This window comes from Poecile atricapillus, chromosome 2, assembly GCF_030490865.1.
Source record: "Poecile atricapillus isolate bPoeAtr1 chromosome 2, bPoeAtr1.hap1, whole genome shotgun sequence".
NCBI classification, from domain to species: domain Eukaryota; kingdom Metazoa; phylum Chordata; class Aves; order Passeriformes; family Paridae; genus Poecile; species Poecile atricapillus.
The window spans coordinates 111145890-111168365 of NC_081250.1; the positions used below are offsets into that span (position 1 = coordinate 111145890).

A 22476-nucleotide genomic window follows, 5' to 3' on the forward strand; every position below is an offset into this window, starting at 1 on the left:
AGCAAAGGCTTGCAGGATATGCAAAAATCATAGTGGCAGCAGGAAAAGTTTTCAGAGTGAGAACTAGGTACTGGTTTTATGGTCTTCGAAAAGAGTGTGTTGGCAGTGGGTAATGGTTGTTGTGGAGGTTGTTGAGAGGAGACTTGCTATGGCACCGTGAGGCTCTCGGCTACAGAAGATACTGGCTGGGGGAACTGAGGGGACAGAGAAGTAAGCAGATTTAAGGAACTGTTTTTTGCAGGTAAAGAGAGCTTCAGTCTTGAAGGAGAACCGTGGAGTAGGGTAATGTAGGCTTATTTATTCTTGTAAGTATGATGACTAGCCCAAGAAGGGGATTTCTGCGTGGGAGAGTCTGCCACTGGCCTGAGGGGTGGAAGAGTCTCCAGGAAGCTCCAGCTAAAAGGTGGGACTCCATCAAGAAGTGTGACACATAGCAACTTTGTATTGGTGGTGGTAGAAGAACTGTGTATTTGAATTGAATTTTTAATTAAAATATTGCAGTACTGCTGGAAGCTTTAGCCACTCTTGGGGTTGCTGCCTGCCTCAGAAAAGAGGGCAGGTGGTTGAATGGAAGAAACATGGTTGTGTCAGGTGGGACTGGCAGTTCCTCCATGAATTGTGCTATTTTCCACTTGGAACTGGGACACATGATAACAAAGGATGCTCTGATGAAAAGTCAAGAGAGATACCTTCGCACTTTTACTTCATCCACTCTCATCAACCTTCCCTTCCCCTGTCTTCTCTGGCAGTTACTCTCTCATCTCTTTCACCTCTTCTGTTGTCCCTGAGCTCTTCAGTATAGTGATAAGAGAGTGGAGTAACAAGGGGTTTGAAGAAGAGAAATACAAGCCAGAGGAAAAAAAAATCTTCAATTAAAGAAGGAATGCCATATTGTTTGTCTTGTGTAGTGTTCTTGTTCAATGAAATTATCTCTACAGTCCATAATTAATTCCTTTTTCTTGCAATTACAACAATTAACATATAACACAGATAAATTGAAGAGGCAGTATTTTGCCTCCAGCAGCCAGCAGTGCAATACGTTAAGCCATCAAATAATCTATGTTGCTGCAGAACATTTCTCCCTTTGAAAAAAAATTGCCCACCATTAAAGCACTAGCAAAGAAAAATGAGCCAGAAGTTTATGGCAAAGAGGCAGTGCTTCAAATGTACATTTTATGCTGCTAAAGAGAGCCACAGTACTGTGACCAAAATCCCATTAAATGGAACATTTTCTATTTAAATCTTCCCATGACGTGATTCTGCTATTACTGCACCGGGGAGGCACATAACTGTCAGGCTTAAAGGCTGCTCTTCTTTCCTTCCTTGAAGGGCTCTGAAAACTCAGGCTGTCACTTCCAGTTCAGGATCTCAAGCTAAGTGCCAAATTTCAGCGCAGAACAACACCTCACCTCTGAGTGCCCCTGAGCGCCTTGGCTTGTGTACCTTACCCAGTGAGGCATCAGCAGCTTAGTGCTCAGGTGAGAGAGCTCAAGACTTCTCAAGGAAAACTGCGATGCTGTTACCCCTTCCCTGGGTCATCAGCTTTGCTGTGTCCATCACAGGATGAGCTCCACGTGTTATTTGTGGGTGCCTGCTATGGATAGAGTGATGCACTTCACTCATAAGAAAAAAGTAGTAATTTTTTTTATTGATATAAACCAGCAGGTTAACAAAGTTTGATAGCAAATGCAATAGTGGCTTAACAAGATTTGTTGGCAAGGTACACTTGGTTATTTACTGCATGGAAGGCAGGGCCAGAAAAAGGTACCAGGGAGAGCCTCCCATTGAGTCATGAGGTTCAAAAAAGATGTCCTTTTATTATAACTCCTTTTCAGAAGGGAGTTTAGGTGCAACTGGATCCAGACTTAGACCCAGACTTGACCAATGGTTTATGGCTAAATTATTATAGGGACACAATCCATCCTTTATATCACTTAGCTAAGATTTATAGTTTGAGTAACCTATTAATCTGAGAATTACTACTGAGAATCCATTGTGGCAAGAAATCTCCCAGTCTTGAGGAATAATCTTGAGAAGTGTCCCTGCTCAAGGGGAGATCCTGGAGTGCGGCCCACGACTCTGCAGGAGAGTTCAATAGGCCCCCGGCTGTCCACAGTTTATGGAGTAGGGCAAAAACCAACAGTCCTATTTGGATATCAAATAAAGAAGTTAGTTCCTGTCAAACCTGGCTTTGGTCAAACTTTGATCAGGTCTACGGTGAGGGAGTCGGAGTGTTTTCCTCAGGTTAGCCCTCAGCTATTGTTATTTTCCACCTGCCCTGAATCCATTAGAAGTCAGATGCAGCCATCAGGACTGGATTCATCCACTGACACCACTTCTGGCAGTTATCCCTTGAGTAGGTGTGCAGGAAATAAAGGCCAGTTTTTAGGAGATGAGGGAGAGCAACCTCACAGTGCCTTGCCTGTCTTTCTCCACTGATGGATAGGTCTCTGGCAGTGTTAACCTGGCCAGCACTGAATGGAGAGCAATGACTCAAAGTAGAAGTTTTGGTTGCTGTTTTTTGAATCACCCTTCAGGCATTCAAGGCATGCTTTGGTTTCTGACCCACACAGAGAAGAGTTTCTCATCATGAAGGGCAGAAAAGTGTGCTGTAAGTGTCTGGCATTACCTGAAATGTCACACTTAGCTTTCTATCAAGGGGCTGGTCCCAACATCTTGGATACACTTAATGCTGGCTTACATTAAGCACTTATTAAATGCTTGCAGTAATCCCAAGTGCAGTGTATACAGAGTGGAGTACAGGAGCTGGTTCAGAGGAAAAAAAATGCTTAAATGAATCTTCATAGACTGCCATCCCAAGCTCTCCAAATACTGGTGATGTAACACAACACTATAAGAGGAAAAAGAAGAAACATAAATTATAAAGTCTCAGAAGGTTACGTTGTCCACTGACAGGCTAAAATATATCTTTTTTTTTTATCATTCTATATTGGAAGGTCAGCCTTTTTTGTTCCCAGTTCAATAGCTTCAGTGTAAGCATCATTTCCATGATGTAGACAGCTATAGCTGTATTTTCATATTTACCCAGTTTGTAAGGTACCTAGAAAACCCATCAGATTTGGGATTCCTCATAGAAGCAACTAGAAATAGCCAGTAGATCAACTGGATTGTTGTTTTGATTAGGATATTAGGTTTAGTTTTTCATGTCTTGTACCTAGATACTGAACTTTTCCTTTTATCATGGCTTGATCAGTTCACTTTAGCCTTGATTTTCGTCCTTCATCTCAGAATATTAGCAACACTGAAACAGGGAATTGCTTCCTGGTAACTCTTCAGTATCTGACTAGCTAACATGATTTTATACCCTCCTTGCAGTTCATAGTGGGCATGATCTCAGAAAGGACACAAGGTTCTGAACATCAGGTAAATTCTACCTCCAAGGTATTTCCCATATCAGTCCTTAGCAACACTGGGCAATACAGAAGTCTGAATTAGTGTTCATCTCTTCTTTGGGTCAACAGGACTCCGCTATCCCTCCTAATGCTCACTATGTGAGAATTAAACTCTGCTAACCACCCCCTCAACCCCACAATCCCAAATAAGCTAGGAGAGAGGATATATTCAAAGGAGTAGACAGGTTAAAATATGGTATCTGTCAAGTAACTGAGCCTATACTTTGTTACAAAATTTTTTAATAATCCACTCGGACAATATTACTATTTATCAAAGCTCTCTTTTGTTTAAGTAAGGACTCACTGCCTCACAGCCTGTCTGCTTGGTCCTGCAGTGCAGCCATTTAGCTGAATGTATGACACAACAGTAATTACCGTGCCAAACCCAACCAGCTGCTGTTTAAAAAAGAAACCCCCCCAAAAATCTAACAAACAAAACCACTGGATTGTGCCTGACAATGCAGAACTAGATGGTGGAGGATGGGGAAGATTTTTTTGAGCATTAATGTTCAGCAAAGTAGCAGGGACACGAAATGAATGGCAAAGTAGCACATTGAAGAAATGTCTCTTCCAAGTTTATTCCATTGTAAGACCCTTCTCAGTGTAGGGTGTTGCCACAGTGTAAGGCACACAGAGAGCCAAACACTCACTTGGAGTGAACAAAGACCTGTCTCCTGCTGTTGCTTAATGCTGTAACTTTTATTAGCAGCAAGTGACAGCAGTTTAGCCTCCCTTCCTTTTTCTAGATGATTACATTCTTAAGCCGATTGACTGCGGTGACTAAAGGCGACTGTTGATCCACACTCTTTCCTCTTGCACACACAATGGCACACAAAGAAATGAAACGCCAGATTTCGTGTGTTCAGGATAGGCTTAAGGTTTTCATTGCCTGAACAGAGGTGAAAAATTGGTTGCTGTAACAGGAGCCTGGGATCCCCAAGGGCAAAGTTTCCACACACTTAACAAAAGCAGGTGGGGATGCTCTGAGTTTGGGAGCACAGAACTGAGCCTCCTCCTAAGTTCCCTTACCTCTTGCCTCAGACATTGGGGAAAGAGTGGGAAAGGGAACTACAGTAATAGTATGTATTTGGTTGGATTTGGGCTACTAAGGCATCAACCTGTGAAAAGGGAGGATTAATGAATCAAGTATAAATATAGCAATGCATCCTACTCTTTATGTAACTCTTTACACAGAGTTAGATGTGTAGATGGAATTAGTTTCCCTTTCCCACCCCCCATGTTTGTTTATACCCAGATTTGTTTCCACGCCTAAATCCAGGCAGGTATTTTGCTCCATGCTCAGAAGACCTTCAGGACATCCAAAGTGGCAGCTGTCTTTTCTGTTAAGGCTGAGGGGTGCAATGCCAGTGCATGGGGATATGAATGGTGTGGAATGGGCTGTTCACTGAACTTGCAAGCCATCCTTTGAGGTTGTAAATAGCACTACTGTAGGGGATGGTATTGGGAAAGGATTCCTCATAACCACAAAACAGCTGATACGCTGGTTCTTCAAGAGGTACTGCCTTTTAACTAACTTATCTTTGTGAACTGGCACAAAGTTTTACTCAGGAGGAAAGGTGACAGTGGAATTGAAGTTGCAGCTATAATTAGCCAATTAGGCTTTTTTTTCAGGGAAAAATATGTCTTAGAGACCACCTTATCTGCTGTAAATTAATGGGAAAAAGCCCAATCTCTTTCTGCAAGACTTTAGGTGGCAAAGTTCCTGCTTCAGGCTCTGTTGGCTGCAATGCACAGTAAATACATCAGTTACAGGTCTCAGGAGAGGTTGATCTAAGAAGGCTCCTGCTGCTGTCTTATCTCAGGTGAGAGGTAATTTACTGTTTAAAGGAACATCCAAAAGCAAGGCCTCATTTGCAAAAAGAAAATATAAGTGAAGGAAGTTGTAGGTATGTTTTTTTTCTTATGCACAAACCAGTGAGACAATGTGGCTGTAGCGAAAAATGATCTAATAAAAAAATTCAGATCTGCACTTTCCTCCCTGACAAAGCTGTAGGGTATCTGGTTAAGAGCCTTTCTAGCAAATGTAAAAACACACCAAAAATTCTTCCAGGTGAAGTCCAGCTGAATGTGTGCAAGATACAACTGCAGCTTTTGAAGGGATAGTCATGTGAAAAAAATTACTCTGATATCTCAAAGAGAAGTTTTCAAAAATGGTTAAAGCAAAAGGTACTTTTTCCACTGGGAACCTGTGCCATCTGTTTTACTGCTTTGGAAACTACAATAAGGAAAAAAGTTCCTTTTGTGTGGTAAGAAAAAATAAGAGATGCTGTATCCTTACTACCTTTTGCTCCTCCCTCTCTCTCCATAAACCTAAGCTCTCATTCATATTTGAGTGACATAAAATGATTTATGAAGTTTTGGGCAGACATACAGCTTTGCAAACTGGTGGAAAAGCTTCTTGATTCTGTTTTGTGCAGTGTGAAAACGGATTTATGCACAGCAGAAGAACTTAACAGGGATGACAATTTGATAAGTGACATTGTTGTGGTAATTTATTTAGAGGAGAAAACCTAGACTGGATCTCAAAAGCTTGAGTAAAGATAATAGCTCGCTGGTAAACCATATCCTGAGACATGAAAGCACTGCTGATGCACTGTCAAATAGGGAAAGTCTGTTCAATAATGAAGCAGGACACACTAGGGAAGCAGGTGACTTTCCAGGTAGTAATAGAAGTACAAGCGTGGGTCTGAGTTGGAAAAGTCACAGTCCAATGGAGCTGGCACTGAGGAGTGAAAAGATCCTGCTTTTTGTGAAGATGCCAGGATGGTGTTTGGTTTAGAAAAACCTTGGAAAATTCTGCACCCTTTGGTGGAGCGATATGGTAAAATATGTTATTTTCATTTCAATTCACAAGTACTTGATTATAGTTCCTACAAATCTGTTTTCTGTGTGGATGAGACAGATATAAGGTGAGAAGGTGTGTAAGTGACAAAGCTCCCTGATGATGATAACCATACAAAAGGGTTAAAAGCATGGTTCTGCTTCTCTTCACATCACCTTCAATCCAGCATTTGTGTCTTCAGAAAACTCCATCAACTGTTACATTACCTCAAATCAAAGAAACTCAGTCTTAACTTCAGCAGTCTCTGGAGGATATCCCTTGTAGGACATGACTGTGGAAGCTGCTCGTCCATGATGAGCTTTCCAAAGCCTTGGGCTAAATCAGCAGTTCTACCTTTCATTCAGGGGTGGTGTCGTTTACACAATCCCTTCTAGCCAAAGCTAAAATGAAGTGGCCTGTCTGGACTCCAGGGCAGAGGAGCCGAGGATGCCACACCACCCTGGGCCAGGCTGATCCAGGCTGCAGCTCCGCCTTGCAGACACTGTTGTGTCTGAACACACACTCTCCTTTTGCAAGCTGCAGTGATTGTGTTGCCCATGTGAATGGACATACATCAGTAATCGCTTCAGTGGAAAGCAAAAATCCCATTCTTAGCAGATGCATCTATTCCATCATTAAGAAGGAGCTGCATCTATTTATTTTGGTTATCTCTACCAGTAGGTGTCATGATACAGCAACCTGTGAAAATTCTTGGTGACGTGGGAGATAAAGTGGTTAAATAAAAGCTAATAATTACAGAAAATTATTTAAATCATTGGATGCCATTGGTTAAAAGGGTGGTTAATTTTGCTAGAGGCTTCCACACAGACATTACTCTCCCCATTTCAGATGTGCTGCAAATGAAAACCTCAGTCATTGCCCCCAGAATTTCTTTTTGATGCCTGTGGAATACACCAGTTTCTCTCATTCCAAGAATGGTACCTGCCCTTCAGCAGGATGCACTAATAATGGGGTGGGTAAGTGACTGACGAGTGACATTCTCTAGAGAACTTAATGATAACCTCTCCTTTGAAGAAACAGGTTCAAAACGAATGCCACACACATTTGCTATGTCTAAGAGCAGTCCACTTAGATATTTTTGTCACATACATCAAAGCACAACTCTCAGCCATGTCCATTTTTGTGATGGCTTTGGATTCATCCTTCTGGGGAAAAAAAAAAAAAAAAAGGCTGTCTACTCTGAGAAATCAATTAAAAGGAACTGTGATATGCCAGATAGTCCATCAGGTGCCTGCACTAACAAGGATCACATCCATTCAGAGCTGCTGCAAATTACAGTGTGACATAAGTTTTCTCTCACCTTGCCAACAGCAAGCCTGGTGCTAATGCCAGACAGGCTGTTTAGTTTTCAAACTTTTGCCTACACAGGCATACTGCATTTTAAGAGCAAAGCAGCAGTGCTTTAAAGTTTAATCTGATTGCTGGCCTGATGACTTCTCCTGAACATTTCTCCTGCTCCCAATGAAGGCATCTGTTAAAAGTTTTGAGGTGTTTTTTTCATTAGTTGGTTGGTTTGGGGCTTTTATTTGTTTAGTTATCTTAGCTCTTTAAAGGCTGCAAAAAATAACTTCAAACCCACCCCCATCACATAACGTGAAAGGGTCTGTTGCTATTCAGTGAGAGATTAAAAACTGAAGTTTAAAGTCTTACTAGAAATATCTAAACCCTCCTTTGTCTACCTGTACTTCATATTCTCAGCAAAGTTCTTACTCTAAACTTCAGGGATCATTTCAATCTATTCTGGGTGTTTTTAATTATTTTTGCAGTCCATATTTTGAAACTACACTTTTGTTTTTAAGGTATTTATGTTTACAACTTAATTTCTAGATACTTAAAGGGTTAATATGAAAAAATAATGGAGGCTCATTAAAAGTATTCCTCGGCACAGATGGAAGCAAAAAATATTTAAGAATCTGCACTTAGTTTTAGTGCATATTACAACCCTGCAAATTCAGTAAAGAGGGAGTGTGAGAACAAACACAGCGTGGAGGTTAGGAAGGTACCATGGTACAGGGTTAACCACAAGGAGCCTGTGAGTGACTTCTAGTCAGGCAAGACTTGATGGAACTTTTTAGTCAGACTCACCAACACCCACAGAAAAACCTTTCTGGACCTCTGACCTGGAGGAGCTGATCACCCAAATCTTACTTGAGCGTTGGCTGATAAGCACTGCCATCTGCAGAACAGAACCAAAACTTCTTAATTGGTAATACAACCTCTTTGACAAGTGTGGGTTTTACACAGCACACCTCCAGCATGTCATACTGTCACTCTTGAAGGAAATGAGACAAGATCACTACATTATTTTGGTATCTCAAAATACTTTGGGAAGAAGTCTGGTCTCTGTTGAATTCAACAACAGTGAAATATTCATGAAGCAAAGCTACCACAGTGAGCCTGCTTGTCACAACTAGCCCACTTCAGAGTGGTTTACCATTTCTTAGCATTCAAGCTGAATCTACTACTTGGCAACTAAATTTTACAAGTGAACATACCAAATTAGCTAGCAGGTTTCAGTGGATGAACACAGAGTCTGTTGCACCCAAACCACATGCTTACGCTTTTTTGAATTGAAGGAGCCTCAACCAGTAATGAATAAGCTTTTTACCTTCATCCTAGACCTGTCAGCCTTCTAGAAATCAACTTATGGTCAAAGTACTTGATGCAAGCCTCCCAGCTCAGCTGTGATTGTTGGAAGACCTATTATAATTAAAGATGTGTTATCAACTGTCCAGCTTTTAGCTGGGATAGAGTTAATTTTCTTCCCAGTAGCTGGTGCAGTGGTGTGGCTGGATTTAGAATGAGAACAATGTTGATAACACACTGGTGTTCTAGTTGTTGCTCTGTAGTGGCCAGGGATACTTCAGCCTCTCATCCCACCCCAGCAGGGAGCAGGCTGAGGGGCACAAGAAGCAGGACAGCTGACCCCAGCTGGACAGAAGGGTAACACACATCATATGGCTCCATATAAAACCTGAGGGAAGGAAAGAGGGACAGCTGGCTAGGACCACTGCTCAGGGACTGACTGGGTGGTAGGCAGTTGCACCCTCTTTGTGATGTTTGCCAAATTCTGAAGTTATGACTGAGGTGAATTCTTCTCATTTTTGAAAGGATTTTCAAAGGTCTTAGCCTGAGGTCTGCTCTCTGTTCAATGGGTTCCATTCCCTTGCCCATTCAGGAGTGGCCCCAAATAACTTTTATCACAGCCTGGGACAAGATCTGCATAACTTACAGGTAGCTGTTTCTGATAGTTCATGAATATAAATTTAGTGAAGAAAAACCGTGCTCTCTCAAAAAGTGTTAAGTTGAGTCTTGACTCAAGTAACTTCAGACAAACAGATGTGGGTCTGCAGAGTCCTTTCAGGGCCTGGTGCTCATCCAGGCACCCGCCTACAGATTTCTGTCATCATATTTTGCCATTCACACTGTATTACCATAACAATGGCATCCTCTTATTGCTGGGGAGCAAGAGAAGCCTAATATAAAGTCAGTAACCTTGTTAGTATTCTCATTTTCCCCTACAGAAGAATATAAAAAAGTGTCCTTTTATAGTGGCAAGGATGGGCAGATGGCCCTTTTTAAACAAAGATCAATTTTCACTGCTTTATATCCTAAAAATGTACCATCTTAGCACAATGTACAGAGAGATAGCTAGTAACCACATTTCTCTCTCAATTTCTTGGCAGTGGAGTTCTCTTTCAGGTTCTAAAATATCAGCCTGAAGTCCCAGTGACAGTGACACTGGGACAAGCTGCCTTAGGAAGAGTTTTGAACTTCCACTGAAGCATTCCCAAGCTGCCCACAATACCTAAGCTACATCATACTGCAGAGATTTTCAAAAAAACTTCTCAGCCCAAAAACATAGGGAGTGCAGCGCCCAGCCAAAAGGCCACTGGGAATGAGAGCTTTTCTGTAGCATCATACAGGACTCATAAGAGCCCTCTCCTAGGCTAATAGTGAGCCAAGAGATTGGATCCTCTGGGATGCCATCCAGAAGGAACATAGCAGGCTTATGGAGCAGGCCAGTGTGAACCTCATCACACTCAACAAGGTCAAGTGCAATGTTCTGCACCTGGGTCAAGACAACCCTCAATATCAATATGGACTGGGGAATGGATGGATTGGGACTGGAAAAGGACTTGGGAATACTGGTGAATGAAAAACAGGACACAAGCCAGCAATTTGTGCTTGCAGGCCAGAAAGACAGACACATCCTTGCCTGTGTAATGAAAATTGTGGCCTCCTCTGTAGTTTCCCACACAAGGAACACATGGATCTGCTGGAGCAGGTCCAGAGGAGGGCCACAAAAATGGTCAGAGGGCTGAAATACCCCACTTATGAGGAAATGCTTAGACAGTTGGAGTTGTTCAGCCTGGAGAAAAGAAGGCTGCTCCAGAGCACAAGAGGGATGGAAAGTGATTTTCACCAAGGTCTGCAGTGACAGGACAAGGGGCAATGAGGGCAATGATTTTAAACTGAAAGAGGGTAAATTTATATGGAATATAAGGAAGACATTTTTTTACAATGAAGATAGTGAGACACTGGAACAGATTACCTTGAGAAGCTGTGGATGCCCCATATCTGGAAATGTTCAAAGCCAAGTTGGATTGGGCTTTGAAAGTTGTCCCTGCCCGTGGAGAGAGGTTGGACTAGATGAGCTTTGAAGGTCCCCCCAACCCAAACCATTATTGATTATATGACTCTACTGGAATGTAAATGATTTAGTATTTGAATATTAAACTTTAGTCAATAACCACATGGTAATTTTTTAATTGACCATGATTTTAAGCCTTTTATCATTATTGTTTGTAAGGCAGCAGAATGGCAGGGAGGCTAAATGGGGTATGCTGTCTTCATGACACCTAAGTGCAAACAAGAGAGTGGATTTATGCCATAGAGATTTCCCCCCAGTAGCAGAAGAAATCTCAACTCTATACACTGTAAACAAACAATATTAATAGTAATTTTTTTAAAAGGAGAAATCATATGATTTTATACTGTAGCACTGAGAAAAATTTTCCAACTCTATGCTAGATATTAAGGATTTATATTAAATCCCTAATTTTATTTCTGTTTTTATTTATTGTTTAAATCAATTAATATGTAGTTTAGTATAGCCTAATTAGATTGGATGGAGGCATTAAAAAATAGCCTGTGCCTCTTATTATTAGAGACTAGCAATGTGACTTAGGCATGCCTTGTAGCTTGCAATTTTCAAATATCAGGTGCAGCAAATGAACATTGTTAAGGCTGCCCGCTGGCTAGGGCAGTAAGAGCTTTTCTCAGCTAGAAGCTATTTCTCCACAGAGCAAATCCTTCCCTCCCTACTACAAAATATGAGAGGAAATAAATAGGTCAAGCTCATGTTCCTAAAGCACTGTGAGCTGGGAACCACAAATAAAATTAATTTGAAACAGTTAAACAGAGACATGTTTGAAATACTAATAATACTTATTCCTCCTATTTTCCAGTTTTTCTGCTCTTTTTCCTGTTATAAGAACCTCACTGTGCTGTGAGTGAGCATAAAAAGAAACAGCACCAAGAGCTGATTAGCAACCCTACAATAACAAAACAGCAGCCTCACAGGAAAAAAGGAAAAATAATCTGATATAAGTTTCCAGGGGAGCATTAGGAAGATCTTTAATTCAAGTTCTTTTCTGGAAAACCTTGAAAATTCAGTAACACTGTTTCTTTTTAATTAGCTACTGTAATTTACCTCCCTGCTGGGTCAAGAAAAGCAAGACAAACATATCTGTGTGCTGGATCCTTTTCCCAGCTCTCCTTACACCATAGTTGGCTAGCTACAGCAAAGATGTACTTACAAAGAAGTTTTATACATATAGTCACAATAATTAGAACTCTTAAACAGTGTTTCCAGACATCATTAGAAAAAGGAGCAAAAAATTTTGCATAGAATATCTTTACCCAGACTTGGGGAAATTACCTGAATTATGTGGCACAACGTAAAGTTTCTATTCACAAAGCAGTTAGTAATTTTACAGCCTTTCCAGCTCCTTTGTGCTCCTTTGTTCAGTAGTGAAAAAGAGATTTAAGAGGTAATTTGAGTAGAAGTAAAAAACCATTTCTGCACTCTGTTGTACAACATTTGATTTAGTCCTGACAATGGAAAGGGGTCAACAGACCCAGGCATTCACAAGTTGAACGGCCTCAAGCAACTCATTTCTCCTTTCACCTGATATATTTTAATGCTATATCATGCAACATGACATCATTCTTGGCCAAAAAGGATGGGAATTGGGGTGGGGTACATGTCCTAGGTAGCCATTGCCTGGGAATAGGCTGGGCATCACATCTCCTGGTGGGAAGGGATAAAGGATTACCTCTGCATCCCTTTTTCATTCTTCATTTACTCAGCTTGACCCAGTTTTTCCCCTTGCTTTTGCTCTTTGGATGTTTTTCCCTGTGCCACAGTGTGGAAGGAGTGTGAGGGTGGGTAGGGACTTACCTGCCAGCCAGGGACAACCCACCACAGCCTCAAGCTGTTGCAGGCCATGGCTGTGTGTTTAGAAATCCTTGCTAGAGGCTTGCTTTATTCTTCTGGCCTGCTATATCCAGTATGCCTTTGTCTCTTTTACACATGATTCAGAGACAGACTAAAAGGCTGTGAACAACTGATCTTGTCCAGCACAGACATCTTATGTTCTTACATATTTAATCCAGTAACTACATGTATTACATTGCTTGATTTCCCCCATTATTTCAAAATTCTTTTTCACATATTGGTGTTTTTTAATAGTGGGTGGAACCTGGACTAGATCCTGGCCTCAGGATCTATGAAGATCAGGTTTTCTTTATATAGAAAAACATGTAAACATGTCTTATGAATGCCTCACAAGCCTTTCAAAGCCAGATTCAGAGGAGCTTCAGCAAATTTATGGAGAGCCTTTTAACACAGTGCTAGGCACTTTGACAAAATGAAATTGCTCATTTTCAGTGGAGTTTTACCAACAAAACCTATCTCCACTTACACTGTGTTCAGCAGGGACTCAGGCAATTACAGCAAGAATATCTAGTCACTTAGTGTAACTCTGTTTTCCAATTAGTTTTATAGTGACAGTCACATACATGTTCACCTGCTTTCCCTCATTCAGAAAATTTATTCTCTGTAGAGGATGGACAGCTGTAGAAGTGTCAAATACTTGCTTACCTCCGTATACTCTTTCTGCAGCTTCTGATACTCACCATGGCTGGTATGGTGGTGTTATCCTTCAATGACAGGACGCAAGGTGCCAGTCTGGATAAAAACGTTTGACTCCAGATCTCTTTTCGCATATTCTGACTCCAGTTTCCCAGCAGGCATTGAAAGCAGTAAACCAATTTGATTAGTTGATAAGCTAGCCAGATTGTCCACTCTCACAACCCAAAGTTGCATCAAGAGACATTACCCACAGCTGTCCATGAAAACTGCCCTGGAAATCAGGGAAAGAAGAATGGATGCCTGGCTTGTCTTCCCAGTGTGTATGTAAGCCTAAAGAGACTCAACACACTCTGACCATGGTCAGGTTTGGCACTTAACTCTGTAGGGAAGTTTATGGACATTATAGCATTTTCCCACCAACCCTCCCAGCCTGGCAAACCCCTGGAGACTAGAGGTCTGACAGGACCACTCACAAAGAAACTCCAGTTAATTGGGAAGATGTGAGGCTGTCTCAAGAAGGACCATCACCTGCACTGATGAAGTTCTGTAGTGAGATATGCACCAAACTTCCACTAGTTTAATAAAGATATTGGATATAAGGGTGATGCTTTTCTGAAGGTAGCCTTAAGCAGTCATAATCAGTGGACACACCCATGCTGGTAGAAGCTGGCCTTATCTTAACAGCAATATTTAGGCTGAAGTAATCAGGCCCTTCTTACGGAAGATGTGGATGAGAGAAAGAAATAACCCTGAGGTTGTTGCTGGGTGCCCGAGCAAGATGTTCTCCCTTGTACTTTTACTGCCTTAGAAGGTTTAAAGCAGACACAAAGTAGGTGGCTCTGAGACCTGGATTCAAAGGGGACAAGGGGACAAATTTAGTTGCAATGTTTGGATCTAGATTTGCACACACAAAAATGGACAGGGCTTTATGGTCTCTCCTTCACAGGATGGGTCTGAATTTCAGTTCCCTCTTAGAAGAGGAAATTAAAACTATAATTGAATCTGTGATTGTTCTAAAGAAAAAAATTAATAAACCCAGTATTTAGGGGTGGAAACAGCTCTAGAATAAAAACTCCTATCTGTCTGATGGAATTGGTATAGACAAACCACTTGAGGACACAGTTACTGTTAAGTATCTGTATGAGACTTTAGAGGACATCAATTGCCCCTGTGATTGAAGAACACCCTAAATATTCCAGAGGAGGCACCCAGAAGAAGAGGATTTGTGTAGAAGACATATATTAGAAGACAGGAGAACTATCAAAGCAGGCTGGGGATGGAGCTGGAAAAAGGGGAAACTAGTCATGGGCCTTGAAGGTTGTATGGTGATCCCAAGCTTTCCTACTTCTCCCTCAAGAGAAAGAGTAACTGAGGGAAAAGAAAGAGGAGTCAGAACAATTAATTATATTTCTTACCTCCTTGTCCTCTAGCTTCTTGTCCTTACCTGGATTTAGCAAAAGAGCTTGAAAAGTGGTGAGGCTGCTCATCTGAGAAGGATCCCTGGCTGGCAAACAGCCTCTTGGACAAACTGCTGGTTGCTGCTTAGTTGGCAGTGCAAGGCACACTGCCCTGAACAGCAGGACCAAGAAAACTTGGAAACCTAGGCAGAGCTGCCACTCTTGTCTGTGGAAGATGTACACCAGAGCTTTTTTTGTGTGAGGACAACACAGTGAGCTGGCACAAGGTACCTGCTTCATCCCCTCCTGACATGCAGGAGACTGGAGAGAGTGTAGATATTTGAAAGTGGAAGAGAGGAAAAAGGCTCTTGGGTCTGAAGGGGCTTTTGAATTCCTGGTGAGACAAAAGCTGAGGCATCTAGGGCAGAGATGTTAGAAACAAACATACCTCCCAAGTGATGGGCAACAACTGGTAAGGATTTGCAACAGTATTCTCATATCCAAGAACAGGGGCCTCTAAAAAGACATCCAATAGTTTTTTAAGAATAACTGTAGAGTGAAAAAATGGTCTTCCCTCCAGTTAACTTTAAATTATATACGCTAGTTACTCAATCCTACTGGATTGACGCAGTAATATTGAGAAACAATGTTCGAGGGGCTGCATGAATTGGACTGGAAGGCCCTTTTCCCTGTTTAAAAACCATAGTACTTGTAGCTTTAAATGCTATTCAATTTAAATGCTATAATGTTTCACAATCATGTATTTAAACACAGAAATCTGTTTATTTACCCAAACAAAACAGAGGAAATGATTCCAGCCCTCAGGTTTTGAATTCTCATTTAGATATGTGAACATGAGTCCACAACTTAGAGATGTTTGTGTATCTATGTACCTCCAAAATACTCATATTTCATAGGCTTTTTCACATTAATATTCACCAACAGTATCACAAAAGTTCTTTTTCTTTTACATAACTGTAAGCAACAGTAATTCTAGAAACACTAGAGAAAAGAAAAAGCATAGCAATGTCCACAGTTACAAGAAAAAGTGCACATTACTTGGTCACAATCACAGTCATTACTTGGAAAACTATATGTAACAAGTAGATATAAAATATCACTGATGCCTTAAACTCATTGTCAAAAACGGAATTACATAAAATTTTGTACATGAAATAAGGCAAATTTAGGAATGCACAAGAAACTTGTTATTCAACAAAAGCTAAACAACGGAACAGATAGTACAATAAGCATAAACTAAAGTATCTTTTTCTATATACTCAAAAAGAAGCCTGCCATAGTGCACAAAGAAAACACCATTAATGTGTAATCAATATTATAAAATAAGAAATAGAGGGGTTGGGAAGAGTGGGGAAGGGGAGAGAAGAGTATTATTATAGTTGCAGCTGCATCCACTTACAGTTTTGTACAGGTTTTAGCTAGGCCTGGGGATTATACAAATTATACCAGAAGTGTCAATGACCTTCCTTGGTAAGATTTTTGTTTAAATTAAGGAAAAAAAATAAATACACACAAGAGTGCAAATTTTCAGATTGTCACTTGCAACCTCTTAACATTCATCATCTACATCCAATCACAACTAGAGGGACTTGTATAAGACAGCAGCAGTGATCATGGAGTCAGATGAGCTCACCGTAAGAAATCAAATCATCTTTTTTTTTCTCAACGATATGTCTTTTTTAAAAAACGCTCAACTCTTTATTAATTGCTAATAAAGCTGCAATATATTACAGAATGGAGTTGAGAATGGCATGAATGCAGGAAATGCATACTTCCTTTGGAAGGTATTCCATAGATGACAATTTACAGTACACAGGGGAGGAAATTATCCAGCATCAAGAGTTACTCATTGTAGAAAGAATATGAAGTTGGGGAGAAGGGCACAGCCAGGGATTCAAGAGAGGAAGGGGGGACTTAAAATAGCTCCTCAAAACATTTTCAGGACCAGTGAAAAAGTTTACCAAAGTAAAAATGAAAAATCTTGAATGGAAACAAAAATCTTTTGTTTCGTTTTTTTTATAAAAATTACATTTTTTTAAAATACAAGATCCTTTTAATTGCAATTGTGCCCTGTAGCAACAGGACATTTGGCAATGTTTTGCCATATACTGCAGCTTTAAGTCCAATGAGTCAGTATCACATTCCACTAATATTGCACTTGGATCTTGAACCACTTGTTTTAAAAAAACATCACAGCATCTTCTGTTTCCTCCACTTGTTAGAATGAGTTAATTTCTAGCCACTTTTTCGATATTTATGCTGACACACTAAAACAAAAGCAATAGGCTGGACACAGTAAAGTACCTCGGAAATACCAGAGGTCGAAGTTCACTTGAAGCACCTTAACACATCACTTTATGGATCAAGAACAGTGTGGCATTATGGTAATTAACTCTCCTAAAAGACTGTGCAGTAACTGAAGTGTGTGCTCTAGGAAATCAAAATGTCATTAGTGGAAATTCTGAGATAAGACCAGGCCAGTGTGAAGGTCACATGACTCAGTTCTGCTGCAAAATAAGGTTTTCAAGTTCATCTGCAGAGCGCAATAAAAACGCGGCTGATTCTCGGTACCCTGCCACAAGCTGCCTCACTGCATTGATTTCAGTCGGACTCAGCTGGGGTCTGGAGCTGGAACTACTGGAGGATCCAGAGCTGGTTGCTAACTGCCTCTTCATACTGAGATCTGTTGGACCTGCAGACAGCAAAGGGAAAGAAAAGAAGCTTCAGATCTGCTGCCAGAGACGTTTCACAGGTTTGTAGATACAAATGCAGAGCAGTAGGACCTGCTCTCAGTTGCAAGTAGCAGAAATAAGAAATAAGCATACTGTTACCAGTCGCCTTGACAGGAACCACAGCAATTTATATTTATGTATCGCAGACCCCACTTACAGAACATGAGGGGCAAGTCCACTGCCAGCAGAAAATTACCCTCCAGGGGCATGTTCCAACAGTGTGAGCCACTTGCACCCCAAGCCCTGCCCTGGGATCTGATGACGGCGATCAGGCAGAAGGTTCATCTCCTGTGCCTCCCCCCAGCTCCAGCTGCCATCATAGACTTCATGGCAATATGCACACTTGCAATTTTTATCACAGAAAATCCAACTTATGTTCTCCAGACAGCTATTTTCACATTTTATGCTTCAATCAGCATGTGGCCAGATTGAATCCCTTGCAGACGTAGATAAATGGTCATACACATGGCTTGCCTGACGCTGTCTGATCACTTACATAAATAGCTGCTCATGAATGAGATTAGGCTGGTGACAATCTGGCTGCCACAGTGAGGAGCACACTATCATCTGTGAGGGCTGCATACAGCTGGCAACACATTGCAGGGATCTTGTAAGGCCAGAACACTGACAAGAGATTCTGAAGCAATCACCATGCTGTTGTACTGGCAGCTCACAGCAATATGCTTAGCACTTTTCTTCAAAAAATATTCTCAAGACTATGAACACTTCATAAAGAAGACAGCATTCCTGAGGGCAGTCTGCAGGTTACTGTGACTGGCAAAACATCTGCCATCATGAACTTTGGCTTTGTGTGGAATTTCCCTGGCTGTTTGATCAGTTATTAACCAGCTAAGATGCAGCTTTAATGAAGTGTTTGTAATTTCCACTTAACACATTTTTTTCTTCTTCCTGGAGTGTAAATTTGGACAGGTAGAATTGGACTGAAGACTTTTTTTAACATATATAGAAGGATATAGGTGGCAACTATACTTATTAAACATTATATTTTGTGTAAATCTGGGAAATACTGGTCTCTCATTTTGACAGTGTAGCAAATTAGTACTTCCAGCAGGCAGAAGATGAGACTAGCCTGACCCTAATCTTAATACTCTCCTGGAAATTGGAATCAAGCTATCCAAAGCAAGGTATCTTGCTTTCCTACAAGAAGAGTGTCTAGTCTCCAATTTGATCAGGACAATATATGTCAATGCCAAGGTTTTCCAGCAAAGACTGGAATAATATTAAAATTTAGCATATTCAACTGTAGAACACAGAACACACTAATTTATGCTCTAGAGGTTCTCCTAAATAATCCCACAAAGTTTTTAAGATTCAAAAACACAGACTCACAATCATAACTACTAATGGAAAGAGATGTCTGATTTCCAGAAGCTGAAAATATGGTCATAAACCTTATTTCATTTTCTTTCTTATATGTCTGTGCAGCACTACAGGAGTGACCACAAAAAAATGTGGAGATTTCCATGTCCCTACAAAAACTAAGGTTAATGAAGAATCTCACAATGAGTGAATAAAAGCAGAGCCGGGATTATGAAAAGAAACTGCTCAAACAGAAAAGGTCCTATTAGATCTGATTTCCTGCTACACAACTAGCATGAACAGCACTTACGATTTGTATTATCTGGTTTTACAGTGGTACAAATGAACTGACTTTTAAATTATTTCCAGTGTACAAAGGATAAATTAAGCACAATTAGCTCAGTGAATTTGTTTTGGTGTGACCGCACGCTGCAGGAAAATGATTACTGTGAAGAAGCTGAGAGGATATTTTAATAAAATTTTAACACAGCACAGGGAAGAATGGTATACCAATCATAATGCCAGTTGGGCTGCATGTTTGTAAGAAGCCATTAAGGACTTCTGTATTTATTGAGGCACTAGTGAAAAAGCTGCCACTGACAATATTGAGGGCATTGTGCTCCATAAGAACCTACTTCAACTTTTATGTTCTTTCCTTGACTTTCATTCATGTCACTGCCAAAAACACTCACACACACACGCACACAAGCAATATCTGACAGAACAGAGTTTCAGCAGCAGAGCATATCATTTTATGAAATGTAACGGAAAGGCTTTTCTCATCGGTAATCCAGATTATAAGTGAAAGAATAGGATATCAATTTGTGTCACTCATAAGTAAAATATACATGGAAATGTTCTTGGTCATACTTCTCAGGTTTTCCTTACACAAACTGATGGTGCACTGCACTGAAAGGAAAACTGGAAGACCAAACGTCCATAATGCACAAATCAGTAGAAGTCCTTACAAGTCTATAGGGTCACAGTTATTTACATAGTCTGACGATCTGGCTCTGTATTCCTAGATGCCTGGATTAACTTTCACTAAGAAAGTTCTTTAATTGTTCAGAATATTTATCTTTGCATCCTGAAGGTACTAGAAAAAGCCAGATGGCAGTGTGCATACACAAAGAACAATTACAACCCAGAAATCCTCTTGGTCTGGGAGATTTCTGTTGTATCAGAGATCTTGTATACAGAGAAAATAAGATATCTCAAATTTTAACATACTCAGCATCTTCAAACTACTTGGTGGGTTTATTTTTTTTTATTTCTATTTACTAGGAAAATGGCATTTTACTTTATTTCCCTGCTCCTGCCTTGTACTTAAGAACTCACAATGTTGTCCTCCTTCCCCCTCAAAGAAAACTCCCTGAGGGAAAAAAACAAAGGAATACACACACGGAGAAAAGTTTCATAGCAATGATTTTGGGACAGTGAGAACACCCATGCCTTTTCAGGAAGGGAAGCTGACAGAGAACTAAACAGGAAAAAAAAGTCATGCTTCATGTGGAGGAAAGGATTTTAGCTCTTTTAATTATGTTATGTGACCCCCTACATCTCACCTCTGAAGTTTACCTACGACAGCCCAAGCTTTATATCTGGGAGAGCACCTCACTCAGAGATTAGTCCCAGGATGTGTTATATTGGTCTCAGCTTTTAATAGCTATGATAGACACTCTCTGGCAGTAATAGGGATTCTCAAAGGTTGGCCAGGCTACTAAATATTTGTAGCTTCATCAGTCACTCCTGGTCATTTAAAAATAAGGAATAAGTCCAACCTATAAGTGCATTCTTGTACTTTTATGCAAATCAGCTACTGAAATATGGAAACCTAAACCTTACTCATACCTACCATATCTCTTTAATCAGAAAAATAAATCACAGCTATTCTGGAAACTTAAAATAGCTGGTTAAAAACACTTCATGTCCATCTATCTCCAGAAGCCATCGCTACAGGTTACTAAATCTAGAAAAAGCTGAAGAGCTTCACCATCTTGTCTTTTAATAACTATCTTTACTTTTTCTTTAGTGTATTTAGCATTATTTATTAAGCTGCCAGTCCTCACAGGAACAAGAAAGTGTATACTTGTAAAGAGGGAAATCTGAATATTTTTGCAATGAATTTTGCAGTGTCAGGTTCCTCCAAGATGTTACTGCACATTTTAGCATACTGCTTCCTGTTCTGGAGTACTTCAGGACTATTTAAAATCTTGACTGCAAACATTACCAGGTTCCACAATGTCTGCTGAGCAAGCAAAGATTAAGGATATATCACAGAGATTAAGAGATTTTTTTCTTTCTCTTAGTGTATATTGCCATAACATAAAATTGTCACCTTCCATGATTTTATAGCAGCACAGCATTCTCTCACAGCCAGTGGATTAAACAAATTGCTGAGACTGACCCTTTCTTTCAAACTCATTCAGAAGACTAAAGTATTGCTCTTCTGCCTCTTGTTTAGGCCACCTGATTGACACTTTAGCATGGGAATATTTTTGATTTACTATCTCTGAATAGTTACATTGACCTAATTTCCCATGTGAGGTGCAATTGTTCTTGCTGGAATCACATCAGGCTGAATATGAAAACTCTAAAAACCCACTCTTCATGTGCTAGACAAACATTTATCAAATTAGCTGCTAGAAATGTCTGCCACTTAATACACTGTGGAACAAATGGCTTTTTCTGTAAATTACAAGACTTTAATGGAACTAGTTATTGCTTCACACACTACTACTCATTAGCAATGTGATTTATATCAAATTCCAAAATATGGGTCAGATGTAGATATGCTGATACTGATTGCTTAGACACTATCAACTGTCTCAGCAAAATTCCCTTAAGAATTGTATGTTGTCACTGGGTAGCTACCAATCTTATAATTAACAACTACTGAAAGAATAATAAATGTGTCAGTGACTCTCAAAACAGTTATCACTATTGTAGATAATGATGTAGAATAAAAAATAATTTTTAAGAGCTTTATGTGCTTAAGTAACTACATGTTCATTAATAGCTAGGCAACTTTTTTCAACAGTGACACATTTAGAGAAAAATACATTTGCTTATGCTTTGAAATCTCTTGTGTATATCTTTTCTATTGCACCTATTTTCCTCTCCCATTTTTTCCCCATGAGTGGCTTTAGAGGAGATGTTGGACTATATATATGCCAATAAAACTAAATAGAAAAGAAACTATCAAAGTATGATACCTTTTCTTTCCAAATCAGATGTATTTATTGCAATAATACTTTATTGTGACACTATGTATCTGTCAATGCTTCTTTTCCTCCTGCCTTCAAACACAGAGCAGATGTGCCTAAAAGTATTGTTTCAAGTACCAGGAGAAGTCAAGAAAACAGGGACTGATGAATTAGACCTTTTAAGCTTCTTTCTCCCTTCTACACCTCTCCCTCTGGAAGACACATTTTCTGCTACTTTAGACAGCAGGAAAAAAATGTTGTCTTGCCTGAGGAAAGTGATATGAAAAAAACAGAAATGCCTACAGCCATCATTCATTTCCAGTGATCAGGAAACACAGTGGTCTGTGATTAAATGATTATGTGAG

The 22476-nt window shown here is 40.2% G+C and overlaps 1 protein-coding gene across 4 annotated transcripts in view; it reads right to left on the reverse strand.

The window, feature by feature from the left end:
- Positions 1 to 17351: 17351 nt before the first annotated feature.
- Positions 17352 to 22476, reverse strand: part of NOL4 (nucleolar protein 4) — a 152226-nt gene continuing 147101 nt past the window's right edge. For all 4 annotated transcript variants that reach the window (XM_058832456.1, XM_058832455.1, XM_058832454.1 and 1 more), the window contains one exon: positions 17352 to 17545. In XM_058832456.1, the coding sequence (XP_058688439.1) occupies positions 17352 to 17545 (194 nt within the window). The remainder of the gene's footprint in view (positions 17546 to 22476) is intronic.